The 25,543-nt window shown below is 43.4% G+C and overlaps 1 protein-coding gene across 11 annotated transcripts; it reads right to left on the bottom strand.

Moving 5' to 3' along the window:
• Window positions 1-2,037: 2,037 nt before the first annotated feature.
• LOC109516371 (sodium bicarbonate cotransporter 3) lies at window positions 2,038-24,678 on the bottom strand. 11 transcript variants are annotated; one of them, XM_019870877.1, is made up of 26 exons: window positions 24,520-24,678; window positions 18,055-18,136; window positions 17,669-17,818; window positions 16,967-17,105; window positions 16,515-16,675; window positions 15,807-15,995; window positions 14,565-14,948; window positions 12,201-12,280; window positions 10,979-11,136; window positions 10,724-10,811; window positions 10,372-10,518; window positions 10,024-10,130; window positions 9,055-9,229; window positions 8,506-8,639; window positions 8,157-8,402; window positions 6,673-6,778; window positions 6,389-6,550; window positions 6,029-6,142; window positions 5,745-5,906; window positions 4,810-5,061; window positions 4,671-4,739; window positions 4,418-4,591; window positions 4,179-4,316; window positions 3,828-3,928; window positions 3,087-3,194; window positions 2,038-2,608 (listed from the first exon to the last, which is right to left on the bottom strand). In XM_019870877.1, the coding sequence occupies exons 1-26, from the start codon at window positions 24,559-24,561 to the stop codon at window positions 2,527-2,529; spliced, it is 3,750 nt and encodes a 1,249-aa protein (XP_019726436.1). In that variant the 5' UTR covers window positions 24,562-24,678; the 3' UTR covers window positions 2,038-2,526. The 11 variants fall into 11 exon arrangements, with proteins under 11 accessions (XP_019726436.1, XP_019726435.1, XP_019726432.1 ...); XM_019870876.1 differs by having other exon boundaries at window positions 12,165-12,280; XM_019870873.1 differs by lacking the exon at window positions 24,520-24,678 and adding an exon at window positions 21,700-21,912 and having other exon boundaries at window positions 12,207-12,280.
• Window positions 24,679-25,543: the final 865 nt, after the last annotated feature.

Raw genomic sequence — 25,543 nt, forward strand, 5'->3', positions numbered from 1 at the left:
AAATAATAATAATATATAAAATATGTTTCTGATGATAACAATGAATGAAATTTAAGCAGCACTGTTCTCTTACAAGAGAAAATCCCTACAAGGTGATTGTTTGACCAGCGATAATGTAACAGTATGTGTTGAGTTCTGTCTAATTCTTTGCTCTTTTATGGTTTTTGACACATCAATTATGGGACATTAACCACTGGCATGGATTTTTCCTGAATGGCCTTCATTGAATGGCGCTGGTGTCATCTCTAACATGACCTTCACTGTGCCGGGCTGCTCAGTGCTTGTGAGCGGTACATACTGTATATGCTAGGGGTGTTCAAACGACGGCCCAAGGGTCATTTGTGGCATAACCACTCTCGAGATTCGAAGATACAAATGGACCATTTACGATTAAAAGAATAACACAATTTATCTTCAAAACACTGCGGCGAAAAAAGATAATTAAATTTTAGAGGCAAAAAATTGTTTCTTCCACTTTGCGCTTCATGGCCGATTTATGAAGACATCACATTGATGATCCTCAAGTAACTGAAAAATGGTCACCTTCCTACAGTTCTTTTTTTGGGTTCTGAATGTGGAGATGGGATTCGGCTGCTATCAAATGCAGTGCCGGATCTATTCTGTGAGACAGAGGGCCGTTGGCCACCCCAGAAAGGATGATGACATTAACTCGACAACATATCATTCCTTTCCTGATTGACTTTAGCGTGTTTCAACTAGAGGTGTCAAATTATCGCGTTAATTGTGATTAATTAATTACAGTCATATTTAGCGCGTTATGTTTTTTAATGGCGTTAATCTAAATTTTAATCGCTAACTTTATTGTTTCTGTAGGTGGGTTGCCTTTTTCTAATATCCCTTTTTATGTGTTGGCTTCCTGTGTTCGAGTTGTTGAGGGTGGAAGCGGACATTGATTGGCTGTCATTATGTTTGGGCTTGTTAGCATCAGCAACATTTCTGAAGTGCTAATTTACAGTACTGTGCTTTAAAGGTCTGTTTTATTGATTGTTTATTATCTGAAGCAAGTTCCGTGTTCAGTACTTGTATTGCTCAGAAAAGTGTTCTTACTGTTTTTGATATGTTAACCTAAGCACTTTTTATGGACCTGGTGTTCTCTTTTATTTTAATTTTGTAATTATTTGGAGATTTACAAAAACAAAACAGTGATATTCCACCTGGTGGTCGAAACTAAAGGTTACAGGTAGGATTTGGGATTAGTCTAAAATACAGCAGAAAATAAATGCCTTGGACTGCATCTGTTCAAGTCCATTTAAAAACAATAAAATACTTTAAAGTACCGTATTTTCACGACCATTCGGCGCACCGTATTGTTGGACGCAGTCTCAGTAACGGGTGCTATTTCTGTATTTGAGACATACACAAAACGCACTGTATTATTGGGAGCAGCCAGGCATGGTAAAACATACGCCAGCTGAAACATACGGCATGCATGCACGCACGCTAAAAACACATTAGCTTGAAGCATACGGTAGCATGCATGCACGCTAAAACATACCAGGTATGTTAGACATACGGACACACGCTAAAAACACGTTTTTAAAAGGCAACGGAAGCAAAACTGAGTTTGGTGTACTTTATTTAGCCATTTTACAATGTACTCACGCGACTGGTACCTGCTAGGGGCGTGCCTTTAGCGTCCTCTCACACGCCCACCCTTCACTCATTGGCGACTGGTACCTGCTAGGGACGTACCTTTGGCGTCCTCTTACACGCCCACCCTTCACTCATTGGCAGACTTCCGCATGCCTGTCGTCACTCACGTCCACCTTTTCTCTATATAAACAGCGTGTCCGCCAGGGGGGCTCTTAGTCAGGCTTTGGAACTCGGCGCATACACTAGACGCTCCGCATTATAAGGCGTCCTGTCCATTTTGGAGAAAATTTAAGACTTTTAATGGCGCCTTATAGTCGTGAAAATACGGTACCACTTTTTTGTGATGTGAATCTTTTGATCTGACTCAATGCTCAATCATGTAATGAATTTCAAGCGAAATAGGGGTTTTCTCAGAAATTTTTAGATGAGATTAAAATGTAGATTAATTAGATCAATTAATTACAGATCATAATTAATTTATCTCATCATTTTTTGAATCTCTTGACAGCACCAGTTTCAACATGTCCAATTTTCAAGCGGCCGTTTTTATGTACGCGGCCCTCAAACGAAAAAGTTTGAACACCCCCGGTAAACGCAGTACGGCGACGGACTAAAATGGCCACGATAATACAACTGAAATTAAAACGACACTCAGTCGAAGATGCCCACCAGTGAGGCCCATTCCTTTGGCATCAGGTGCAAATGGTTAAAAAAAAAATGAAGTCAGGACATTGGGGCAGAATACTGTCGTCTACGCCGCATTCATAGCACTTTGACATGGCAAAGTGGTCACCCGCACAGCCCAAGTGATGCTCACCTGCTGTGCTGAAGCTAGCTTAGCAGGCTAAGCTGCGCATACAGTTATGTCGATGCCCCCTCAGCTCTGTTGTGTCGCGTGGGAGGAGTTGTGTATCACAAGAAGGTCTCTGCGGTGGAACTTTCTCCTGGTGCTTCCGGGCTTACGTCCACTCTAACGCAGGCCGCTTTCTCCCGGCTGTTAAGAATGGAGGCACAGTGGCACAGATGAGATCGTGCGTGAGAGAATACAGGAAAGACAGTGGATGGTCCACTTTTGACTTAGGGAGAAAAAAAAATTATAAAAATAAAGGCTCAAAAGTCATGTCAAGTCAAGTCATGTCCCTCACTGGAGTTCAGTTAAGTAACAGCTGTTCCGGTGACTTTAGTCCAAAACGTATTACACGAGAAGGACCACCCTGAACACAATAATGAAGGAAAAAAAAACGTGCAAGGAAAACAACTTTTGCAATAATAAACAACTTTTATTGCAACATGCAGGGCAGCACTGAGCTCTAATGGATTTAGACACAGCGTGGAAGCAAAGAAGGTCCCCTGCTAAGCAGAGAGAAGAAAATACTGTATACCTGTTGCAGTCATTTTCCGTCTGGTTTGGTCGAACCTTTTTGCATCATTTTAGAACTTGGGGTTTGTTTGGTTTTTTTTTGCATAGCTACCTTCCACTATGTTGGCCTTGCGAGTCGCCGCTCAAGTTCACTGCTCTCCACGCCGCATTTTGGGCCATTTCATCAGAGGTATTTATAACCATGGCATCAAGCTCAGAACTACGTGCCAAAATGCAAATACACAAACACCAACAAAGAGAAGACAGGCAGGCAGACGTTAAAAAAAAAAAAATAAATCAACGGGATTGCAGGACAAACATGCACGTACAGTATATCGGTGACGGAATGACACACTACAGCAATAAGCCATGTTAAGTTTCCAATGATGAACATTGTAGTAAGGTTAGTTGAATATGCAGACACAGTTAAGTTATTTGAACATAAAAAAAAAAAAAAAAAAGTCGGTTTGATATCAAGTCTGCGTATTTGTGACAGTTTGGGCCATGCGCTCACTGACTCTAGAGAATCAATGTGAAAGGTTAGGACGCAGTCAAGTGCATCAAAAGTTTTCCAGACACACCGTCTTGCTACCTCTTCTTCCTGCCGGAGGCTGTCGTCTGCGACTACTCCTATTCTGTATGATCTGTTCGAGATGGACATACAGTAAGAACGTTCTGACCGATTTTTGGGTCATGTCAGCCCCTAAAGTACATCTCCTCACTGTCACTGAAACTTCGACGTATGCTTCAAGACATTTTAGAAATGATAGCGAAGGAGGTACCATACAAAAAAAAAAAAAAAAAAAAAGGAACATGATTTCATTGTGTTTTTTTAAAAGTGGGTGCGACTAACCTCCCTGAGAGGGTCTTTTCTGGGATGTTGAGCAGGTTGGAGCCCTCGTAGCTGACCGGCAGTCCCAGTTCTTCTTCGTCCTGCAATCGAGACTCTGCTTCCTGAAACAAACAAAAAAATATATATATTAAAGGATGAGTGAGAATACTGGATCAAACTACGCTGTTGCACAGCAAAACTCTTGATGGATTTGTCAACGATTTTTCATTGAAATAGAATCGAATTCAAATTACAATTCCCTGGCCCCAAATCCTGAAAATAAGATTCAATTTATCCTTGTTCCTGAATTACACGGCTCCCCCCCCCCACTAGTCGACAACATGAGAAAAAATGTGAACAAAACGGAAGTACCAGCTTTGCCCGTGCTTTCTTTTTTTTGTCATCCTCTTTTTTCTTCTTGCTCTCTGGCATCAAGTCGTCAAGCCAGCTCAGCTCTCTCTTACTAAAGAAGAAGTCAAGAAGCTTCCGGATAAAGACCAGTGCAAGAACCTGTGAAAAAAACAAACCAAAAAAAAAAAACCAATGCTGTAATCCTGTTTAAAAATGTGAAACTTTCACAGTGTGTCAAGGGTCAAGTGTGACTTTTCTACCATCATGGGGAAAACCACGGCTGCAGCAGAGGCCTTGATGACCCAAAGCAGTACCAGACAGGTGAGCTGTACCAGGGTGAAGATATGGACTTTCCACAGCGGCACGTAGCGCAAGTAAATAAGATCAGGCTGATGTTTGGCAGGCATGCCAAACAGCTTGATTCTGTCAAAGAACTGCGGCGGGAATAAAAGGAACGAATCAGGAAAGCGTTTGGAAACATGTTCTCATTGGGCAACCTTTTCAGAAACTCACTTGGATGCCTTTCAGAGAGGAGACCCCCATGTAGAGGAAGACTCCGTACAGCACTGGCATCGGAATGAACTGCAAAGAGTAGAAGTTATCGAAAACTTTGCACGAAGGGGAAAAAATATTCATTCACTTTGCTTCTCACCTTGAGTGCAGATGTCATGAAAACCGAACAGCCCATGAGGACAAAGATCATGAACCCGGTGACGCGCTGCTCCCGGATCCCGAGAAACTTGGGCTGCTCTCCGGGAGCGGAGCAGCCAGATTCCACCTTGAGGCTGTTCACATGCGAAATGGAGAGGACGGTGGCCGCCACGAACCAGGGCAGGCCCATTACGGAGCACACGCCAAGCATGAATGATACCACCAGCAAGTCCAGGTGATAGCCACAGCCTTTCTGTAGGTTGATCAAGTAGAAAAGTGTGCTCAAATAAGACTCAATGTGATTACGGTTTTGGGGAGGAGTATTTTCAAGTTTGAACACTAAAAAATAGATATCTATATGATAGATTTTATACGGTCAACGTTGGTTATGCATTTTCACCGACGGAAACAATTTATTTGCAGTCTGGACATGAGCGGCGCTGTGAGTCGCAGCCTACCCAGCGGTTTCAAATAACACTAGACAAAAACAGATGAAGTACCCTTTGCTTTTTTTTTTTTTTTTTTTTTTTTTTTTAAAAATCTTAAAACAATCGTTGTGAGAGGTGTTGAGAAGTCTCCCCCTGGTCGTTTTGGTAACGGAAGCCGTAGTCATCATTTGCAAAAATTTACAAAATCGCATCCTAGATAAGAGTGATTTCAGCCAAGTGTGTGACAAGTGTGTTATGTGTGCTGGATTCCTTGATGCTGAGGTTATTTTAGCGCAAGAATTACAGTGCCCTTTTTTTTAAAGACAGACGCATGGGAATTGTTTTAAGAAATTTAAATTTTAAGAATAAAATACTCAATTTTTTTCCCAGTTACCTTTAAAGTTCCCACTACATAACCGGCACCATAGCTTTTAATATTTTCAGTGCATCGCCACTTCCTCATTAATTCCCCTGCAAAGTTTCCAACGATGAAAACTCTGGCACTGACCTTGAGCTTGTGCTCCTTGCGGTTGATGATGACAGCTGTGATCTGTTGATCCATAAAGATGAGAATTGTGCACAACAGGGCAGGAAGCGCTGCCACCAACAGCGTCCACCAGGGGTTTTCGCCTAATGGGTCCATCAGCCAGCCTCTGTTCTTTGAAGTAGGCTGTGCGGGGAAAGATGGCAAAAGTGTGCCAGATTTAGTTTGGACAGCCTGGAAAAGTGTTAAACTTCGACTCGGAAGAAGATCATTTACATCAATGATATATACATAGACATAAAGCCTACCTCAAACCGATCAGGGACGTTTAGTTTCGGGGAAGGGATCCCCATTAAGTAGTCCACCAAGACCATAATCATGATAGTTATGAACACAGCAAAGTCACTGATTGTGGATCGCACCTAACAAAAAAAAAAAAAAAAAAAAAAAAAAACAAAACAAAAAAAAAAATTCAGACCAAGCTAACTTTAGCCAACACAGAACAATAAGTGAAGATTAACTGGAAGCTGAAGCATTTGTGCTTTGGGTCCACAAAATTCTCCATGTGACAACTGGCAATCACATTCAGACAATTTTTACTAGCACAATTTTGAGATCAATATTGCTCTAAACTCTCAAATGTAAAAAAAAAAAAAAAAAACACCAACCTTGGTGGGGAAGTACCGCTCTGTTTTGAACTGCTTGAGGAAAGAGGACAAGAAAAAGGTGGTGAAGAAGAGAATGATGGACCAGAAGAGAACATCTGGGATGTAGGGTCCATGGTTACCGCAGGCTGTGCCAACAAACTCCCCGTTGAGCATTTTACACATCTACAGAAACCATAGGACAGTAATTTAAGACTGTATAGTCATTGGAGCAAATTTGACGGTCATTCAAATGTGACCGAAGTTAAATGCCTTCGACGCTGGAGGTCACTGTGCGGCCGGCTCACCGAAACATTGAGGCTACTCCAGGGTATGGAGTCTGCACTGTATCCCGTCTGGTTCCATTTCAGCAGGAGCTGAGCGGAGGCATTCGCTGGCTCAGAGCACTGACACCTGGAGGCAACAGAAATTCAGGATGACAAATAATAATCTTCGTTTGTACATTTTGAACTTGCCCCGTGGCCAATAAATTACTTTATTTTCGTCTCTGTGAGAAACCTTTGATGTGAGCATCCAACTGAATCTCGCAAATCCGATTTAAAAAAAATGTTTTTTGCGGATTTAAAAGAAGGATTCATAATTTTCTGACGTGTTGATTTTTGTGTTCTTGATCCAAATCTTTTTCGGGCGGGTTGAGGGAAAGGCTCGGTAAATCCAATAAATATTGGGATTGAATGTACAGTAGTAGTCAGGAGCTTTTTTTTCTTGTAACCCTTTCATGCACCAATAAGGACAACCTGTAACCTGATAACATGACAAACTGTCCACTGTAGTGACCGCTGTCCCCGAAAGGGTTAAAAGGGCTCCCGCTACCGTTGAAAATGTAATTCTAGCAAGCTCCAAAAAACAAAACAAAAAAAGACTAGTTAGTTTGGGTGTTCATCCAGTCTCAGTCATTCCACCACATGGCACAGAAGTGTGCCCCCTTGGAGATGTGGCGGAATGCTTTCATATGATTTCTTTCATTTACTGCCCGTGGTACGGACAACATGAATATATTGACAGCTCAAGTAACCTTCTCCAAAAATATTTATAGTGTCATACAATTTTCAACTGTTCATTGCCAAGAATTCTTTTTTGTTGATATACTCCATTCTTTCCACTTTGTTGCCGTGCTGGGGTGTTTACTTTTCAGCTGCTGCGGAGAAATTGACAGTCGACGAGCAAATGTGGATTTGTGCCGTGACAAAGACATCCAGTATACTGAAGCTAAGACGCAAAGTATTTGGTAGGTTTGTGTTATACGTTTGTGATGTATGCATTTATGTTACAACATCGAGTACACGGATATCAAACTCAAGGCCAGATCTGGCCCGCCACATCATTTTAAATGGCCGCAAAAGCAAATCAACAATGTCAACTTTCATGATGCTCGCTACAATCTCAACCATAATTTCAAATTCTCATTTGTAATAAATAGGAGTGATTTTGAATTTTCTTGCGACCCCCCATTACAGTCACCAACACAATCGGTGAATCAAACATTATTCTTGACTTCTTTATATGGCTTCAGTCATAACGGCCCTCCAAGGGACTCTGTAACTAAAATCAGGCCCACGACAAAAATGAGTTTGACAACCCTGATCGACCGTGTGCATCAATTTTTCATATCACATCCTCACTCTCATTCGGTGAGCAGGAGGCGATCCTCGATAGTTTAACAGGTGGTTACTGAACATCCATCCATCCATCCCAGTTCCTGACAATCAACACGGTCTGTTCTTTCTTGAAAGTAAAAAAAAAAAAACTAAACCCAAATGCAAATACTCACGAATATGATGTGAGGTTATCCAGGACGTTGTGGCTGTTGACAGGGTAATGCTCTCCGAGGTGGAAGAGCTTCTCAAGCGCCTCGTAGATAAAGATGATGCAGATGAGTGCGGCAAAAGCTTCCTCGGTGAAGCGGGTGATATAGCAGACCAGGGAGCTCGCGTCCGTAGCAACCAGGACCAGACACAGGAAGGCCGTCCACAGACCAATGCTTGTTCGCAACGACAGGTAGGACAGTCCGTAGTCGCTGAGGTGAAAGAGGAAAAAGACTAAAATGGCTGCTTACGGATATCGCCCCCTCCCCCTTGCCAATATATGTAAAATATCACTGGTAAACGGCTTCAACTTACGCGCAGAACTTAAAGAGGATCTTCTCAAACACTAAAACAGGTCCTGTGCTGCCAAGGATAGTTAGAGGTTGACCGGCAAAGAGGGAATATGCTACTCCAGTCAATGACGCCCCAAAAAGAGACTCTATGGCACTCTGAAGAGAGGAACGAGAAGGTGTGAGTGAGGTAAAGAGAGACCGGGGGTTGCGAGGAGAGAGAAAGAAAAAAAAAAGAACCCTGCCAGAACAGACTTTTGATTAAATTGAGAGCGTGTGAGAGTGTCCAGATAAGCTGTCCAAATGTTTACATCCTGCCGACTTGTCGCTTGTCATATCTCTGTGCAGCACAGTTTATGACACACCGAGCGACTGAACCGAATAATAGTGGCTCAATTACAACCAAGCGACTGCCTGCTGCAACATCTACAGATGATCATAATTATTAAATGAATGTAATCTGGACAATAGAAACAAGATGCCAGTTCAGAGGATAAAATTTAAGACTCATGAGTTAAAAAGTCAGGTAAAAGCATAACTTTGGACATTTCGAGGAACAATCTCTCAAACTCACGATGTTGCCTTTGGTGGCCTCCCCAAGCAGACCTCCGAACGTAATGACGGGAGACATACAGGCACAATAAAGGAAGAGAATGGAGGCGAGACACTGCAAGCTAAAGGAGTCTCTGATGTCGCTCCAGTAAAAGGGGGCCTTCCGCTTGATGTCCAGGATCAGACCGCCGCATATCCTACAAAACAAGACAGGTACGATGAATCAAATGTGAATGTTAATGACCCGATTTGCATTTCAAATCTGTCCCTGGCTATTATCTCCTTTCTGCTGCGTCTGCCCATACCCAGTTATCGAGTTCTCCTGTGAAGCATTCTTTTATTTTTTTGGACCGTAACTGTTGCCAGCCTTTTTGAAAGCAATGTATGTTTTACACTGCTCCACTTTCTGCGAGCTTTACATGAAGCCGCCTTGCGTTGACGTGCGCTCAGGCACCTGCTGGCTGTGTGCCTTTTATAGAAACGGTGAAAAAGGAGGGGGAACGTGTAAATAAATTAGCGTGCAGTGTGTGTGTGTGTGTGTGTGTGTGTGTGTGTGTGTGTGTGTGTGTGTGTGTGCGTGTGTGGTTTATATCAAGCTCCACTGTACGCCTGGCGACAACCCAGGAGAATCGGTCACTGTCAGACGCAAACGGCAGCAACACAGGTTCCTGCACTGCTGACTTTTAAAATGTTTTACACTCTCCATTCCCACAAATGTTATTTCTTCACTAAATTTACAGCTCTAAAACGCTTTTATGGAACAATGGCATGTTGCTTTATAACGCAGATGATTTGGATCAGGATTTGTTATTTTTGACTTTTCCGGTTGGTTCACTAAGATTTATCACAGATGATTTTCTTTTAAGCACAGTTATAAATTACATACTTAGAAACTGGAGCGGAAGCCAATGAGCATGAAAAAAACCCCCACCTAGGTGTTGAAATTATTTTCAAGATTTGCTATCGTGCCACAAAAATGTTTCCGACTTGCCTTCCGGTCCTCTGCAGCTCTGGTCCCACGTGGTGGTCATCTCCCTTTTCCAATTCTCCCGCTGGGGATGCCGTGCCATTTGGATGCGATGGCCTCTTCCTCTTTAGCTGCAAGTTAGAGGACATTCACAACCATAGCAGTGAATATAAAACGTCTACACACCCTTATTCAATGACAGCTTTTTTGTTTATAAAAAATAGGAAAAAAAATATTTTCGAGTTGTACAATGGAATTGAAAAGAGTCTTTTGAGAGTACAAGAAAAGAAAAGAACTGAGATAACAAATTCAAATCGACACTACGTGGTAGCAGGATGTAATTTTCAAAAAGGAAAGTTTTACTTGACCAACCTGGGACGGGACGTTTTTAGGGGGCTCGATCCGGATCGTGGGGTCCCACTCTCCAGGAGGGAGGACCGTCACCTGATCAAGGAACTCATCGATCCCAGATAGGAGATCAGTTCGATCTTTGGCCTTGTATGCCACGTCGTGGAAAATCTGCATCATGGAAATTAGAACCGTTTTGTTGAGTTTTAAAAAAGTGAATGTACATTAAGGCGGCAAAGTTCAATAAAATGCATCGATGCATGTACTCGATGTATTTGAATGAACTTAAATATTGCTTTCACGTATGATCTCAGAGAATACAAAATGGAAAAAAACAAAACAATTAAGGGCTTTAAGTGAAAATTCTGTATGGCACCTCGTCTGTCATCAGAGTGGCCATCGATCTGCCAATCTCATGGTACTGAGGACCCTTCCCGTGAGGACCCAAAAGCAGGAACAGGAACCTTTGGACAAGACACACATGAACAATACAAATTCGTAATTTCAATGTATGCGTGATCGAGATACGGAACCCTGTGTGCATACAATCATTTACGAACATGAACGTACCTGCCTACCACATAACCTGTCTAACGCACTATTCGTCTTTATGTTGAAAGAAACATAGCACCTTGTGGGAACGGGAACCTCAGTGAGGCCGGTGATCAGAACCGCAGGGGACAGTCGAACAAAAGCGATGATGGGTTTCTCCAAGAAATCCACTTCTCCCACCAACACATTGGAAGCTTCGGCGCCGGGGGGAATCTTCTTCATGAAATTCATATCCACCTAAAATCAAGGATACAAACGAATGCGATTACGGATGAGGCGCCGTGTCAATTCGAAGGACGGCAAAATGCGAGGGATGGGAGGTGAGGGGGCCCGTTCGGCAGAGCAGGAGGTTGCTAGTATGCTTTTGATAGCTCATGAAGGGAAGGAGGGTTAGCATCTACAACCTTCAAATGAGAAGAAAAGTTGGGACAACATATCAAGTGTCTATATTTTCATTGTGAAGAAGAAAAAAAAAAAATCACATCTGAAGGTAAAAATTTGCATTTGATTTGCTCTTTTCTGATTGCTGTATTTCCTCACAACGGCCGTGGGTTTATTTGCTGTCTGTATCTAAGTGAGAGTACGATTTTTCATTCTGGTGGAGGCGATTATGTGTACAAATGTATTCTAAATAATGAAATGTCATCCATATTACAGTCCAATATGCATTTTAAGCGAGGCCACCGTTTGAGGAACTGCAGCATTTTGTCAATAAAGCCGATATGACGTCTTTTTATTCAATGTGCCGTTCCAGCATAGTAAATAGTCACGGCTTAGTTCGGTGTTCTCAAACCCAACTTTTTTTCCCGATACAGTTGTAGATCGACACTGACAGAGTACTGAGCAAAGACTGTCCCAAAAGCTGTGAAGCGTTTCCTGCCGTGGCACTGAAATATCTCTTGTGAGCAATGGCAGTCGGCGCCTCCGTCCCTCTTTGTACACCGTGACTCATAAAGAGCGCACCTTATTTTTGGAAGACCTAATGGGTGCTTTTATAATCCACTAATGGCAGCTTGGATGCAAGCTTGCCAGCTTTGTGGAGGAGGAACAGAAACGGTGAAATGGTGAGACCATGCAAAGCAAAACATTTTGCAAAATGGAGCTTGAATGAGCCGAAAAGGAAAATTGTGACGTTCCCTCTTTTTTTTTTTTTTTTGGTGGGGTGGGAATCGTCAACACAATTCCTGTGGAAGTTCAGACATGTTCACTTCATGGCCCATGCGGCCGTGAGAGACTGTCTGTGCTCAGCACTATGGTTAGGTTACCTTGCTGAAGTCGACACTGCTGCTTTCTCTACTGACCCCTACTTTGGAAGGCCGCCTCTCCACTGCCTTGTCACTGTCCAGGTAGTTCGGGACGGAGTTCAGATGAACGAGTGGTCCTGGTAGAAAACAGGTTGGAGGGGGGTGGGGGGGAACAGGGAACAGACAATGAGCGAGGACGTAGGATTGTTGTACAGGGAACATTTTTATATGACCCCCCCCCCCCCCCCCCCCCCCCCCCGAGAAAATAACAAAAGCTCGACTTCAAATATTTGCGCGGCTACAGAACATTTTCTTCCGTTTTCCTGATTGGATGGCCTTCACTTCAACCAGAAGTGAACCCTTTCATGCACCCTGTAACCTGACAACATGATGAACTGTCCACTGTCGTAGCCGCTGTACCTGAAAGGTTTAAAACACACCGGCGAGCCATGAGGATGCTTACGCAACGGCAAATCATACATCCATCACCTGCATAAACGTTTCAAAAGGTTCATTCGAGACTGACACAGGAAACGCTAGCACTTCGGTTAACATGCGGCTAGTTATGAATCGTGAAATGTAATGTCCACACAGCATGGGGGTCATGTCCACACAGAATACGTTGTACTATTCTGTGTATACCTTCGCCGGTGCCTATCCACCCCCCCCCCCATCTCTATTTGCAGCAACTGCATCAGCACACGTCGGTCATAAAAACAAACAGCAAAGTCAGCCACAGCTAATTCCAATTTATTATGTGTAAATGTGTCATTTATTCAAGCATGCAATTCATAGCGCTGAAGTAAAATTAGACATGGACAAACTTGTTGGTACCCTTCTCACCCGCTGAATTCTGTTGGATCATGCCTGATTCTCATTGGTTGGTTTTCCTGTATTTTTCCGTTTATTATTCCTGTCCCCAAGTTCTTTCAGTGACCATCACGGAAGGCTACCAACAATTTGGCCAGTGTGTTTGTAGACGCTGGGCAGATGTGACTGCCCAACAGGAGCCTGATTGCTCACATACCCGACAAAGCCTCTTGGAATAAGAGAGGGATTAGCCTAGGTTGCATCCGCTAAAAGTTCTTCATTCAGGACGGCTAAACGGCGGAATGTTCACCCACGCCAACCTTTTCGATGACTCAGCGGATCTATGGGCCAACATTAAAATACATAACTGAAATTGGTGAGACTACATCGGAAGAACTGGGACTGTATGTTGTCAATGTCACCCTAATAAGTTTTGCCAGGACAGGAATTGTATGTGCGACATCCTCAAAAATGGTACTGTCTTAGAAAAACAATCCGATGCAAAATTCCATTATTTCAACTCCAAAAAAAAAAATGAAATCAAATAAAATCTTCAGTGCGTGTATATATTGGCTCCACTTACTTAAAACCCATGTGACCAAGTTTCACACAAGCCATTTTTTAATTACTGTAAAGGACACATTCAAGGTCTTCTCTTGTCCAGCACTCCGCTAAATAAACAGTCATGCGGTCAGCTATTTCAAGCCTTAAACTTTCACCAAGTCACACTAATTCGATTAATGATTACATCTTGATAATCCCATTTAAGTAACACAAACCCCACACTGAAGTCAAGTCACTTGCCCATTGGCCCAAAAAAAAAAAGTATACATCCTTCTTGAGGAGGATGCAATTACTGAGGCTTAGCAGCTATAATAAGATGACCCTTTCACACAACCTCTCAGGTTCAACAAGTGATAGCTTGGACACGGCGTTCCACACTTGGATCTGGAGCCGGTCCCAGAATGAGACAAACACAGACCTACACACGCAGACGTCGAATGATAAACTAACGAGGAAGGAATTTAACGTCACTCTTGGCGCAGTCATCATTGCTCGTATAGACCCACCAAAGCCGGTCTCCTCTGAAGCGTATGCCAAACTATGTTGCTCGCACGCATTATATTAAGCCTATGTTGAGTGCACAGAAGAATGCTACTACAGATGCTTCCGTACAACCAGACAGACATGTTTCCCCATATGGAGCGTTACAATAAAGCAACCTTAAACTACCTACCAGACAAAATATCACATCGCATACGAGGCAGAGAAGGACAACGAGCAACCGGACCACAGAGCTTTTTCCGCGGGTGGCCATGACACCTTGACCAAAAAGGGTCTTAACAAACCTCGATCAAGCAAGACATGAAGGAATGCTTTGAAAATGTGCAGGGCGGGGTGTCAGAGATGTTGAGGTGGCAGAAACCAGCCGGCGTGCGGCACAGCACTGGAAATGACTGGAAAGCAGCAAGGGTGCCTCAGGAAGTGAGCTTTGTCAATGGATAGTTGATGAGATGGCCGCAAAGTTAACAGGAAGCGGAGCCGTCATGCTAGTGCTAGTGTTTTCTGATCAAGCTGTGACTCACACTGGCAGGCTACACAGATATTTGCCTTCTAAGGGCAGCTGCTCGGATCCCTGGGATGCACAGGAAGATTGCCGGCTGAACTGGGGCATGGCCGCCTCGTCCTCTGGCGACTTAAGCGGCTCGTCATCCTTGGGCGGAGACACCACCACTTCTGGGATGCTATAGGGGCCAAAGCCGGCGCCGTGGTTGCGCGGGGGGCTCGGGGAGCCACGCCGAAAGGACGCGGGGGTGCTCTGAGGGGTGGCGAGGGGAGAAGGACCTGGGGGGCGCCCCGTGTTGGAGGAAGAGGATGGGAGGAGGTGGTTGAGTAGGATGGAAACGCGGGACTCTTGTCTCTGCGGCAGGTTGGAGGCAGAAGAGGCCACTCCTGGCTTGTGGAGGGAGAGACGTGAAGAGGAAAGGCCCTCTCCTAGTAGAGGAGACAACGGTGAGAAGGAGAAAGAAGGCAGGGAAAGGAGAAAAAGGAAGAAGGGATGGAGCAGATAGGGGAAAAACAGGTGAAGTCCAACTCTATCAAAGGGATGGTATCTGAAGGAGCCAGCCAGCGAGGGGGAACAGTGGGGAAATGTTATTCGAGAGATTCACACATGCATCAAGTGAGCGAACATAATGGTTCAGTGCACAACACACTGAGAATGATTCAGTGAGGGAGGGAGGGTGGGGGTGTCCACAAGGCTCAAAAAAAAAAAAAAAAACGGTCTCATTCAAGCTCAAACAACCATGTGACGAGTTAGGCAAAGCTTCAAATTGCATGCCAGAAAAAAAAAAAAAAGAAAAAAAAAAGAAAAACGCTATCAGTGGCAAACTTCCACAGCAAACCAGTCCAGAACACCGATACAGAGCTAACAGTGATCGGGCTCGCAGAAATTAGCGTTGCCAGTTAGAGCTAATTAACCAACACCGACGGTGAATGAAAGACATCATTGGGATCACAATCTTAAAATGCTGACTAAAATGTACACCGCTGCAGCCATGCGCTTGTCCAAAAACTTGTCAAGATCATTATTTCAAACCAAAGCCAGCCACACGGACACAATCATCAGCACCCACATTTCTCTTTTTCTATTGAGGAGTTGTTGCTTTTCTATTGTTTGATCCCGAGATGGTACTCACTTTTACCATCCACCTTCTATGCACGCGTTGGAAGATATAAACATTGCATTGTTTTTTTGGTTGGTCTTTTTTTTTTTTTTTTTTTTTAGAAATACTTTCTCAATCATGGATCATGTGCTGCAAAAAGAAAAGCGAGTGCGCCGGAGAATCTCACCGTTTCTTTCAAGCAAGAGAGGGTCAGAATGTTTCTTGCCTATGTCAGCAATGGAGCGCACCAAAGGGATGCGGTTACTGAGCTTTCGCTCGTTCTGATGGTGGTGCTTCTTCAGCATGGCCTCACGCACCTTCGCCCGCAGGTCCTCCTTGAGCTGGCCCGACGCCACCATGCTGTCGATCACCATGTCTGAAGGGAGAGGCGGCGCATGACAAAAAAATGCACCGTATTTTCCGTCAATGAATGGCCCATTTTAAAACTGTTTTCCAAATTTAGGGCGCACTACATTATAAGGCGCATAGAATAGAAGCTACAATAGTGGCCGCAGTTGTGGTATGCATCCACTAGATGGGGATACACTAAAGGGAATACAATACAATACAATACACCTTTATTTATATAGAGCCTTGACAACCTGTGCAGCTGTAACAAAGCCATTCGAACTGATCACAAACACGGACATGAAACATTCAAATACAAATGGCAATACAAAACAATAACGGACGTAACGGCTAGCAATTTGTTTTTGGTGTGATGTCACGCTCATTTGAAACTGCGTTGAAAAATGTAACATGCTACGCATGTATTTTCACAGACTATTTTTTACATCCCCCAACCCCGCAAAATACTTTATTGTTCTTAATTTTGAGAAAATGAGTCACGACTTGGCAGTTATAAATGCACTAAAATTTAAACAAGTGAATCTACCTGCAATTTCCTCGATACTGTTGGCCCTCATATCCAGCATGACAGTGCCATTGAGGATGCAGCTCCGCAGTTCAAATAAACTGTGCAGTGACAACGTAGCCACGTAAGGCTTGCTCCACCTTTCCCCGCCATCTTCCACATCCTCTTCAAACTTCAGCCACCTGTAGACCGATCCCGAAAAAGCATGAACACATTCACAGGTTGAATTACCGGTACAGATCGCAACGCTGGGTGAACAAATGCATCTATGCTAGGTAGTTTGCACAACACATTTTGGGATGGATATTTGTGATGTGTACTTCAGTGACATAGTGTGTGTGTGTCTCTGCAGCCCCGCAATTCATAAACAGAGACCGTGTGTCACCTTTTAAAATGCAATTTGGGGAACGAGAACACTATAATTTCACGCGGCACTGTTTTGGGTTTTTTTTTCTTCAGAGCTTTTGTCTGACCTGGCAGTTTCCCTCCATTCGGTGGCGCTGCCATCTCGGAAGGAGAGCTCATCCAACTCGGTGAAGAGGTCATGGGGAACATGCTCCAAGTCATCGTCCTCTGTGCCCAGAATGAATTGGACCCGCTGGGATGGAGTGTCTGTTGAGAGAGTGGGCAAAGGGAATGCACATATTTATATTCTATTTATAATAATTAGACATGCAGCAATAATACTCATTTACATACATATTGTGAGAAAAGTACATTAATTTTAGATGATACAAGCTAACCGGAATGATCTGCTCAATTCATGCCGTAATTCAAACAGGTATTTTGGGATTTGACCCTTTTAGTGATTTGTGCATAATGACTTTATATTTTGAAGCTAATTTTCACTGAAGACATCCGAGAGTGCACATGAGCTCCAACTCTTCACAAATAAAATCTGCCAGAAATTACGCTAGGTTTTGCATAACTCGACTTTAGTGTGTCTGTTTTCTCACACACTACAAATACTGACCTCCACCGATTTTATGTGGCTGATGGCGTGTGAATTAAGGATCCAATGTGTTCAGAGAGACTCGTTCAACCACGTTTGTAAAAGTGAATCAAATGTTTTTCTGGTCATGTGATAGCAGCAACGGTCAACTTGAAACTTTTCATTCCAAAGCGCAGCGTGGAGGTGAGCGGCAATTGAGTACGTCGAGGCGGTGTGTTCTAACCGTAGGGGGACGATTCCCTGTCATCCTCCTTTCCGTCATCCGAATCTTTATCCCTTCTCTTTCTGTGGTGCCTGTGTCCTCGGTGACGATGCCTCCGCTTGTTTTCTCTTCCAAAGGGAACGTGAACGCCCACGTAAACGGCTCGGTGGCCTGGAGAAAAAAACATTTTTTTGAACTGCGGGAACAAGAAAATTCTCATTGGTGGCGCGACAGAAAAACGGGAAGATGAAGCATTTGACACACAGGAAGGCCGGAGCTGGGATCAAACCCACGACCTCTGCACTGTGAGGTCGACGCGCTAACCACCGGATCACCGGGCCGCCTCCAGGAAACTTTATGAAGAGAAATTAAATACGGTCAGGTGGCCGAGTATATTGATGACTTACTTTCTAAGTCGTCCTTTTCGTAGTTTGTCTGAATGGTGAAGCTGCTCTTTCCGTGGTCAACGATTGCCTCCTCATCTAGACCCTGGGGAAAAAAAACACACAAAAGGGTATAGACGGGTACGTTTTTACAAAGAATGACAAAAAAACGTACTTTAAGACGGTTTCATTCTGCTCGACCGTTTGTGTTGTGCGTGGCAAGATTTATGAAGCGCAACTGTTTTTAACAGCGCTTAACTCATTTTTATTGATGGTTTTGATTTTTTTGATCTATTGCTCAACATTTCATCAGCGGCACAAAAATAAGAAATAAAATTTACGAGTCCCGCCAAACCCGACACAGCCCTATGAAGTGAAGTGGGACACGTTCCTTCACTTTTGTCAATCGGGACGTCTTCTACAGCGACTCTCATCGCACCTTCTTCGTACGACCCTTCAATCCCCGTCACCAGCTCTGCTTTTAACCGGCTTGAGCCTTTGACTCTATCCTCTTTACATGAGATTGTGGGTCACCTGAAGACCTCAGGAGCTTTGAATGATGCTGGCCCACTTACTCCACAGAAGAACCGACCGTTTTTTTCCTTTTGGAAAATTAGCTGTCTCTCTTCGGGCGTAAAAAGTACATTTTTGCAGTTGTTTCCACTTTGATTTTAAAAATAAATCAAATAAATACAAGCGCCAAATGTCTCGATGATATCAACTTGATTTTTATTAAATGTGCACATGCACACATTGCAAGATACCTCTTCAACCCAATACGTGGTTGGTCCAATGACAAAAAGGTGTCATGAGTGCTCCCCTGACCACCCGCCCCTCAAGCGTTGGAACATTCAGACAGCTGCAGGAGAAACTGTATTTAGTTACCGCAGCGTGCATGCCAAAAGTGGGCGCACCGCTGAGATAACGTCACACCAATACCGCCACCATTTTACGGCCCAAAATGTCACAACCTTTGACTAAAACAAAACAATAGAGTTAAGGCTACGAAAATCAAATTGATAATTACTGTATGTCAAATGTTTGAGCAGGCAAAAGCATGATATCCTCGGAGGATAAACCTGTTTGAGACGAGAGTCACACATGGTTTATAAATACCACAGGGTGACAGTGACCTCATGTTGCCATGGGCTGGTTTGAGATAAGAATGGATCGGACACACCAAAAGGGGATATGGTCATTCACGTGGACACTTCCTGACAGAGACATTTTGATCCAAAATTTCAACCAAAAAGGAATTCAACGCGCCATGATCCGGGTGTCATTGAGAAACAACGGTGCGACGCAATCCTATCCTTTTTTCCCCATTCGGGCAGTCGATCACAGCGAAATGCTTGTGCCAAGTGGCAAGGAGCGCCAAAAAAAAAAAAAAAAAAAGTGATGAAGGCGCAGACGGAAAATGAGACGATGATGATATCACTCCCTTCGTGTCTTGGCCTCGATGTGTGAGTCACCCACCACAGAGCGCATGGACATTTTTATTGTACTGGAAAGCATGTATGATATGCCACTTGCTTGCTTTCCATGTTACATTCCTGCTCATGAGCCTGACTTAAATGACGATTCCCACATGTATTACTATAATCGCTGCATTGTCAGAGTCAGGCCATCTGTGACTCCGTTTCTGTGCGCACTCGAAAGCGCGCGTCTCATGTTTGCATTCCTCCGGAGTGGATTTGCGTGACAAAGTCCAGGGACACCCTACGAAATGGTGGCCTTTTTGACCTTCCTCAGACAGGTAAGTCCATTTGTAAGTGCGACTAAAACGGGACTGGATCTCTTGGGAACTAATCACACAGCACTGGGAGTTCAAGTTATTTTGGACTAAAAATTAAGTTCGCACTGCTTACATAATATAGATGCAACCAAACGAACGCAAACTAGAATCTTTCTTGGGAAGAGAAGACTGACCAAACCCGACCAATCAGTGCAAGTATTAGCTAGAAATCACCTGATCCAGTGTTGACATACAAAAATATAAAGCTGGTTCAGAAAAAAAAAAGTAATAATCTTAGTCTTCGTAAGCGCCTTAAAATTCCATTTGCACAAATGTGTTTTTATTTTATAACACCTGTTCATGTACCGCTTTCCGTTAATTACGCCTTCGAGTATGTCGGGAACACCGTGTACCAAGCACACTGTTAAGAACATGCGAGGCTCATATTTTTGTTGGGAATAAACATGCACTCCGGCAATCTGGAAAGTATGCAGTCTTGTGGATTTCTGTTAAAGCTTGGCGAAATTATTTCGACGCACGACTGTATCGTGTGTTTTCTCGCGGGGCTGAGCTGAATACGAGCAGGGTCATTTCCATTGACTATATACGGAAACACTTTGCGCTTCCGGTACACTAGGTGGCACCAAATAGCTGTAATCCGCGGACATGTGAAATTCACAGATGGAAACGCGGCTAAAATAACATGACGATGAGAGTTAAATATTACAAATATTACCGTATTTTCCGCACTCCAAGGCGCTTCGGAGTATCAGGCTCACCTTCAATCAATGAATGACCTTTTTGAAAACTGTTTTCGTATATATAATAATAATAATAATACATTTTATTTATAAGCGCCTTTCAAAATACCCAAGGACACTTTACAATCAAAAGAGCAATAAAATGTATAGGGCGCACTGCATTATAAGGCGCATCAAATAGAAGCTACAATTGGGGCTCCGGTTGTTTGATGCATCCACTAGATGGAGCTACACTAAAGGGAATACAATACAATACACATTTGTATAGCTGTAACAAAGTGCTTTACAGAACATTTAAAATATGATGTCCAAGAAATCAGAATATTGATCCATACATGAGACGCATGGGATGATACGGCGCGCTGTCGGCTTTTGAGAACATTGAATGCTTTTCGGTGCGCCTCATCGTAAATAAGCGAATTAAATGTTTACATGTTGTATTGCAAACGGAGTTGTGAGATTCAAGATACGTAGTAGCTCTCTTTTCAAGTCAATGTTTTACTAATTGTGAGCTAAACTCTCAAAATGACAGGGCAGCATGTTGGGAGAGAGAAACAGACCACGTGTCTGATATGATTGTAACCCCCCCCCCCAAAAAAAAATCCGTTCGGCTGTGTGACTGCATCGCAACAAATATATTGATCCTCATAATTACAAGAGACTCTCATCACTGCTCATAACTGCACTGAACAGTTTACCATTGTCGGTAAACAGCATCTGTTCGAACAGCACGCACCACCTGCATGTTGCACTACCTTGGCAGACCCATTTTAAACCACCTCTCCCTAACGGTGTTCTCTTCTTCTCTCTTTTCTCCTGGTCCTGCTCCCTCAAGCAGCCATAACAGTCTCGGCTGGTTCCTCCTCCTCGTCATTCCTCGAGATCAATCAAGATTAGAATGCAATTCATTTCGGGAGCCATGTCAAATGACTGAATGAATGAATAAGACAACAGCCTTTAATCACACACACAAACACACCCTCGCGCTTTCACCTTGAATTTGACTTTCGAAAATCTCAGATGTCATCTTCGATCACGGTGCACGGAGCGCATGCCCTGCTTTATCGCGCTCTTCTCCAGACGAGCAAAAAAAAAAAAAAAAAAAAAAAAAAAAACCTAAACCCTCAAACGATGCATGCAGCCTTACTGCAGATGGGACACAGGAGGACCTACCGTGAGCACATGCTTTTCTTCGCGCTGTTTGTCCATTGAGACCCGAGCAAAAACAGCAGGGACCTTAGCCTGAGCACTTCTTTTGACAGTTACCTTGTAGGAAACACACTCGGTCCAGACACAATCACACTCGTCTCTTCCTGATTTCTGTGCTGGTGTCTTTATACAATGAGGACGAGAGAGGGGGAGAGAGAGAGGGGGGGAGAGAGAGAGAAACAAGCTGTATCTAAACACAGTGCTCTGCTCTACCCGGTTGTCAGCCCGCTCTTTGCTCGGCAGCCAATCCCACCGTGTCATCATTAAATATTTTATTCGCCCCGGCCAAGAGCTAAAAAAACGCACGCACGCAGCAACACATGGAGGACATACGCACACGTTCAGGGGGTGGGTGTGGGGGTACATACAAATGTTTACCCGCTGAGGTATTCAGGTCACAAATGAAAACCAATCCCCCCCTACGCAGATAAATGGAAACAGGCACACGGCTCGCCATTCTTCAGGCGGTGGCTTTGGATTGAAGCTTGGAATGTAGTCATTAAGATTCATAAAAACAACACAGACATTGAAACATTTCACTTAACTTGAAAGAATGGCTTTCTCGCAAGTATTCTTTTGGGGGGTGTGGGGGGGGGTGACAAAAGGTAGACGCAACAAGCAATGATAAAACAGGATTCGTTTTGGATGCCTTACCGACAACACCGTGTGAACACAATCGGTCTCGCTGTTGTATTTAATTCCGTAACTCGCCACAAAGCAATGGTGAAAAGGTGAAACCGAATTTGGAACAGCAAAACCTGCAACAGTGAAGGATGAACGTGCGAAATAATGCAGTCTGTCAGCTATCCATTGAGAAAAAATTAAAATAAAACAAACAAGCTTGTTTGTTCAGTAAAAGGAGCATCACTACACCAGCTCCAAGAGGTTGAGTCGCGTTTTAATATTTACATTAACTGGCATGTCAGCCAACGTGTAAAAACCTCCTGCATGATGGTGCCTCTGCACAACAACATTTTAGACCAATGATTCTACACTGGTGGGTCGGGACCCGAAAATGGGTCGCGGAGCTATTTCGGGTGTGTTGAAGACAGGTAGTAAAAACGTGCAGGGGTTCCGCAGATTCCAAGACATAGTGATAGAAAATGTCATTGTTACATATAGATCTCAGTTTTGGCACCCGTCAAGTTCTGTGAAGGGTAATTTGAACAAGCATCCTAAACTGTGAATGGACTCCGGCTTTCATTTAAAAGTGGCCCTGGATCTTTGCCCAGCCCCACTACGCATGCGATGGTCAGAGAAACTTCAGTATAGAGGCTGGCTAGCTGTTATTATACAAATTAGCCCAACTGTGAGGTACCAGTGACGTCGAAGTGCAGAATAGTTTCGCGGCAAGACAATGGTTCATTCAAGACGTGAATTTTCTTGGCTTAATGAACACAGAGAATTTGTGCGGCATCCCAGCAGCTTAACTATTGCCTCTGTAACACTAAACCCACTGACTTCCGTGGCTGGGGAAAAAGACGTAGGCAGCGAGCAAGGGAGCTCTTTTCATTAAGCAGAGAAGAGATCATGTTTCCTCACCAGGAAGCACATTCTTACAGTATACATGCACAAATAAGTACCGAGACACACACATAAACAGAGTAGGAAACCTTACATCAGTCATTTTGGTATTTTAAACTTGGCACTGGAACCTGTTTCTTTTTTGGATTTGTTTGCACACCTCTGGAGTACGGAAGGTTGGCGCTTCCAATGTGGGGTAAAATGATTTTGACTGGCAAACACGTTCAATTTATTCAAATACGTTCGAACGTACTCACAAATGCATTTGAACGTGCTTGCACACGAAATGTGACAAACGTAGCCTTTTCCCATAATGCCATGGGGTATTGACTTGGGGAAAGAAATGCTGACGGTAAATCATACACTGCTGTATGAATTTTTAAAAGTATTGTAGTCCAAAAAGTTTTGTTTAGACTTGCGCATGCGCCAAGTCAGTGCCCCGTGGCATTATGGGAAAATCATAAATTTGTGCGCTCAGCCTACAAATACGTTCGAACGTAGTAGCGGGCACGTTTGAACGTGTTTGCCGTTATTTTTATGTTATTTTTTTACTCCAAATGAACAGCTCCCCGTTTCTGTTCTGAAGTTTTGACAGCTCACCGGGATTCTGTTGCTAGGCTCAACCGAAGTATGCTTTATTTATGACGGTGTTTCTGTTCCGTCTTCTCTTCTCGAATGAAACGACAAGTCAACATTTCCTGAAAACAAATCTGACCCATCGCTGGCATATGGTCTGAGTCAAATGCCATTTTTTTAAACCAAGCAGAAATGTGTCAAATGCGACTTTACTGTTAACTGGAAGACTGAGAACTGACTTTTCGTGCGAGAAGATGGGATACCAACTTTGTTAAATGTACTGTATGCTTATTTGACAAAACAATTCTGCCAGAATTAGAGTATTTAAATACTTCGAACAAAATTGGACGACCACGTACCCGGCTAGCCCAGTAGCTAGCAAATTACTACTGTATCCCCCCCAAACTCACACAGAAACAAAACACATTTCCACGGAAGGCGTTAATCTCAAAAGTCCCCTTTCGCTAACGAAGTCAAGCCACTTCTTTAACACCGTGCCACGTGTCAGAATAAGAAAGCCGGCTAACAATAGCAGCTGCCGGAGTTAGACCGGTTGAATTTGGTCGCCTGAAGCATCCCTTGTGCTTAGCCAGCTGCCCAGCAAACACAACCGTATAAGAAAGACAAAGAAACACACAAACGTGACGGTAAAGAAACTGTTTTCTGTCAAAAGCGGGTACATACTGTTCTCAAGAAGGGGCGCGTTTGTTCCGATGATTCATCCATCGCACTCCCCGCTGGACTTTGGGCTACCGGTGAGGTTTTTTTTTTTTTTTTGCCGGTTGTGTCGCGTAGAGGAAACTCGCGAGCGTGACACTTGAGTGAACGGAGGGAAGGGCTGGCGGTTGCGCGTTTGTCGATGACGTCGAAGGCCACGCCTATAAAGTGATTGACAGTGGTTGGTTGCCAATAGAATTTTAACATGTAGACTTTTAGCCAATCAAACCGCATGCCGTCGTTATAAGGTTGGATTTGTGTTCGCTGCAGAAAGGCAAAGCGGGCTTTTTGTGTTGTTGTACACTCATACACATCCTGTAATTGTTTCCTTTTTAACAATTCTTGATTGAACAAATTGTTAACTAGCTACAGAAACAACTCACAGGAGAAAACAAGAACTTTAAAACAAGCCAAAATAATTATAATATAAAAGGATGTATTTACAGTAAAGTTACAGAAGATGTTGTCCAAGAATAGTGTGGGTATATTTAGTATACTAGTATCAGTACCTTTCCAGAATAACGTCTAACCGATTCATAATAGAGGTCACAGAGGCACGGTTTCAGATATATATATATATATATATATATAAAACAGAACTTCTATAAATCCTAATCTTCGTTGAGTTTTTAAAAATGTTTTGACAAATATTCACCAGGAGAGGGCAGTGTTCTATCAACAATGCTCTTCCTGCTATTGAAGGTACTTGTTTTTACTGTAATCCATTATTCATACGGTGTCCCTTTGGTTCTGGTGATTCCTTGCTAAATAATTACTCCAACTAAATCTCCCATGGGTGTTTTCCGCACCTTGCTGGCTTTTACTGCTAATATAAAACCCGATTTTGATTGGCCAATTAAATCTTTATACCTAGATTATATATGCATATGAATTGGCCTAATGGAACACAATTCCCCATCTGTATTGTTACATTTCTTTCGGGTAACATGAACTTTTCTAAACTAAAATATGTTCGCAGAATAACGAGTAA

Source organism: Hippocampus comes, unplaced genomic scaffold (genome assembly GCF_001891065.2).
Source record: "Hippocampus comes isolate QL1 unplaced genomic scaffold, H_comes_QL1_v1.1 scaffold35, whole genome shotgun sequence".
NCBI lineage: Eukaryota > Metazoa > Chordata > Actinopteri > Syngnathiformes > Syngnathidae > Hippocampus > Hippocampus comes.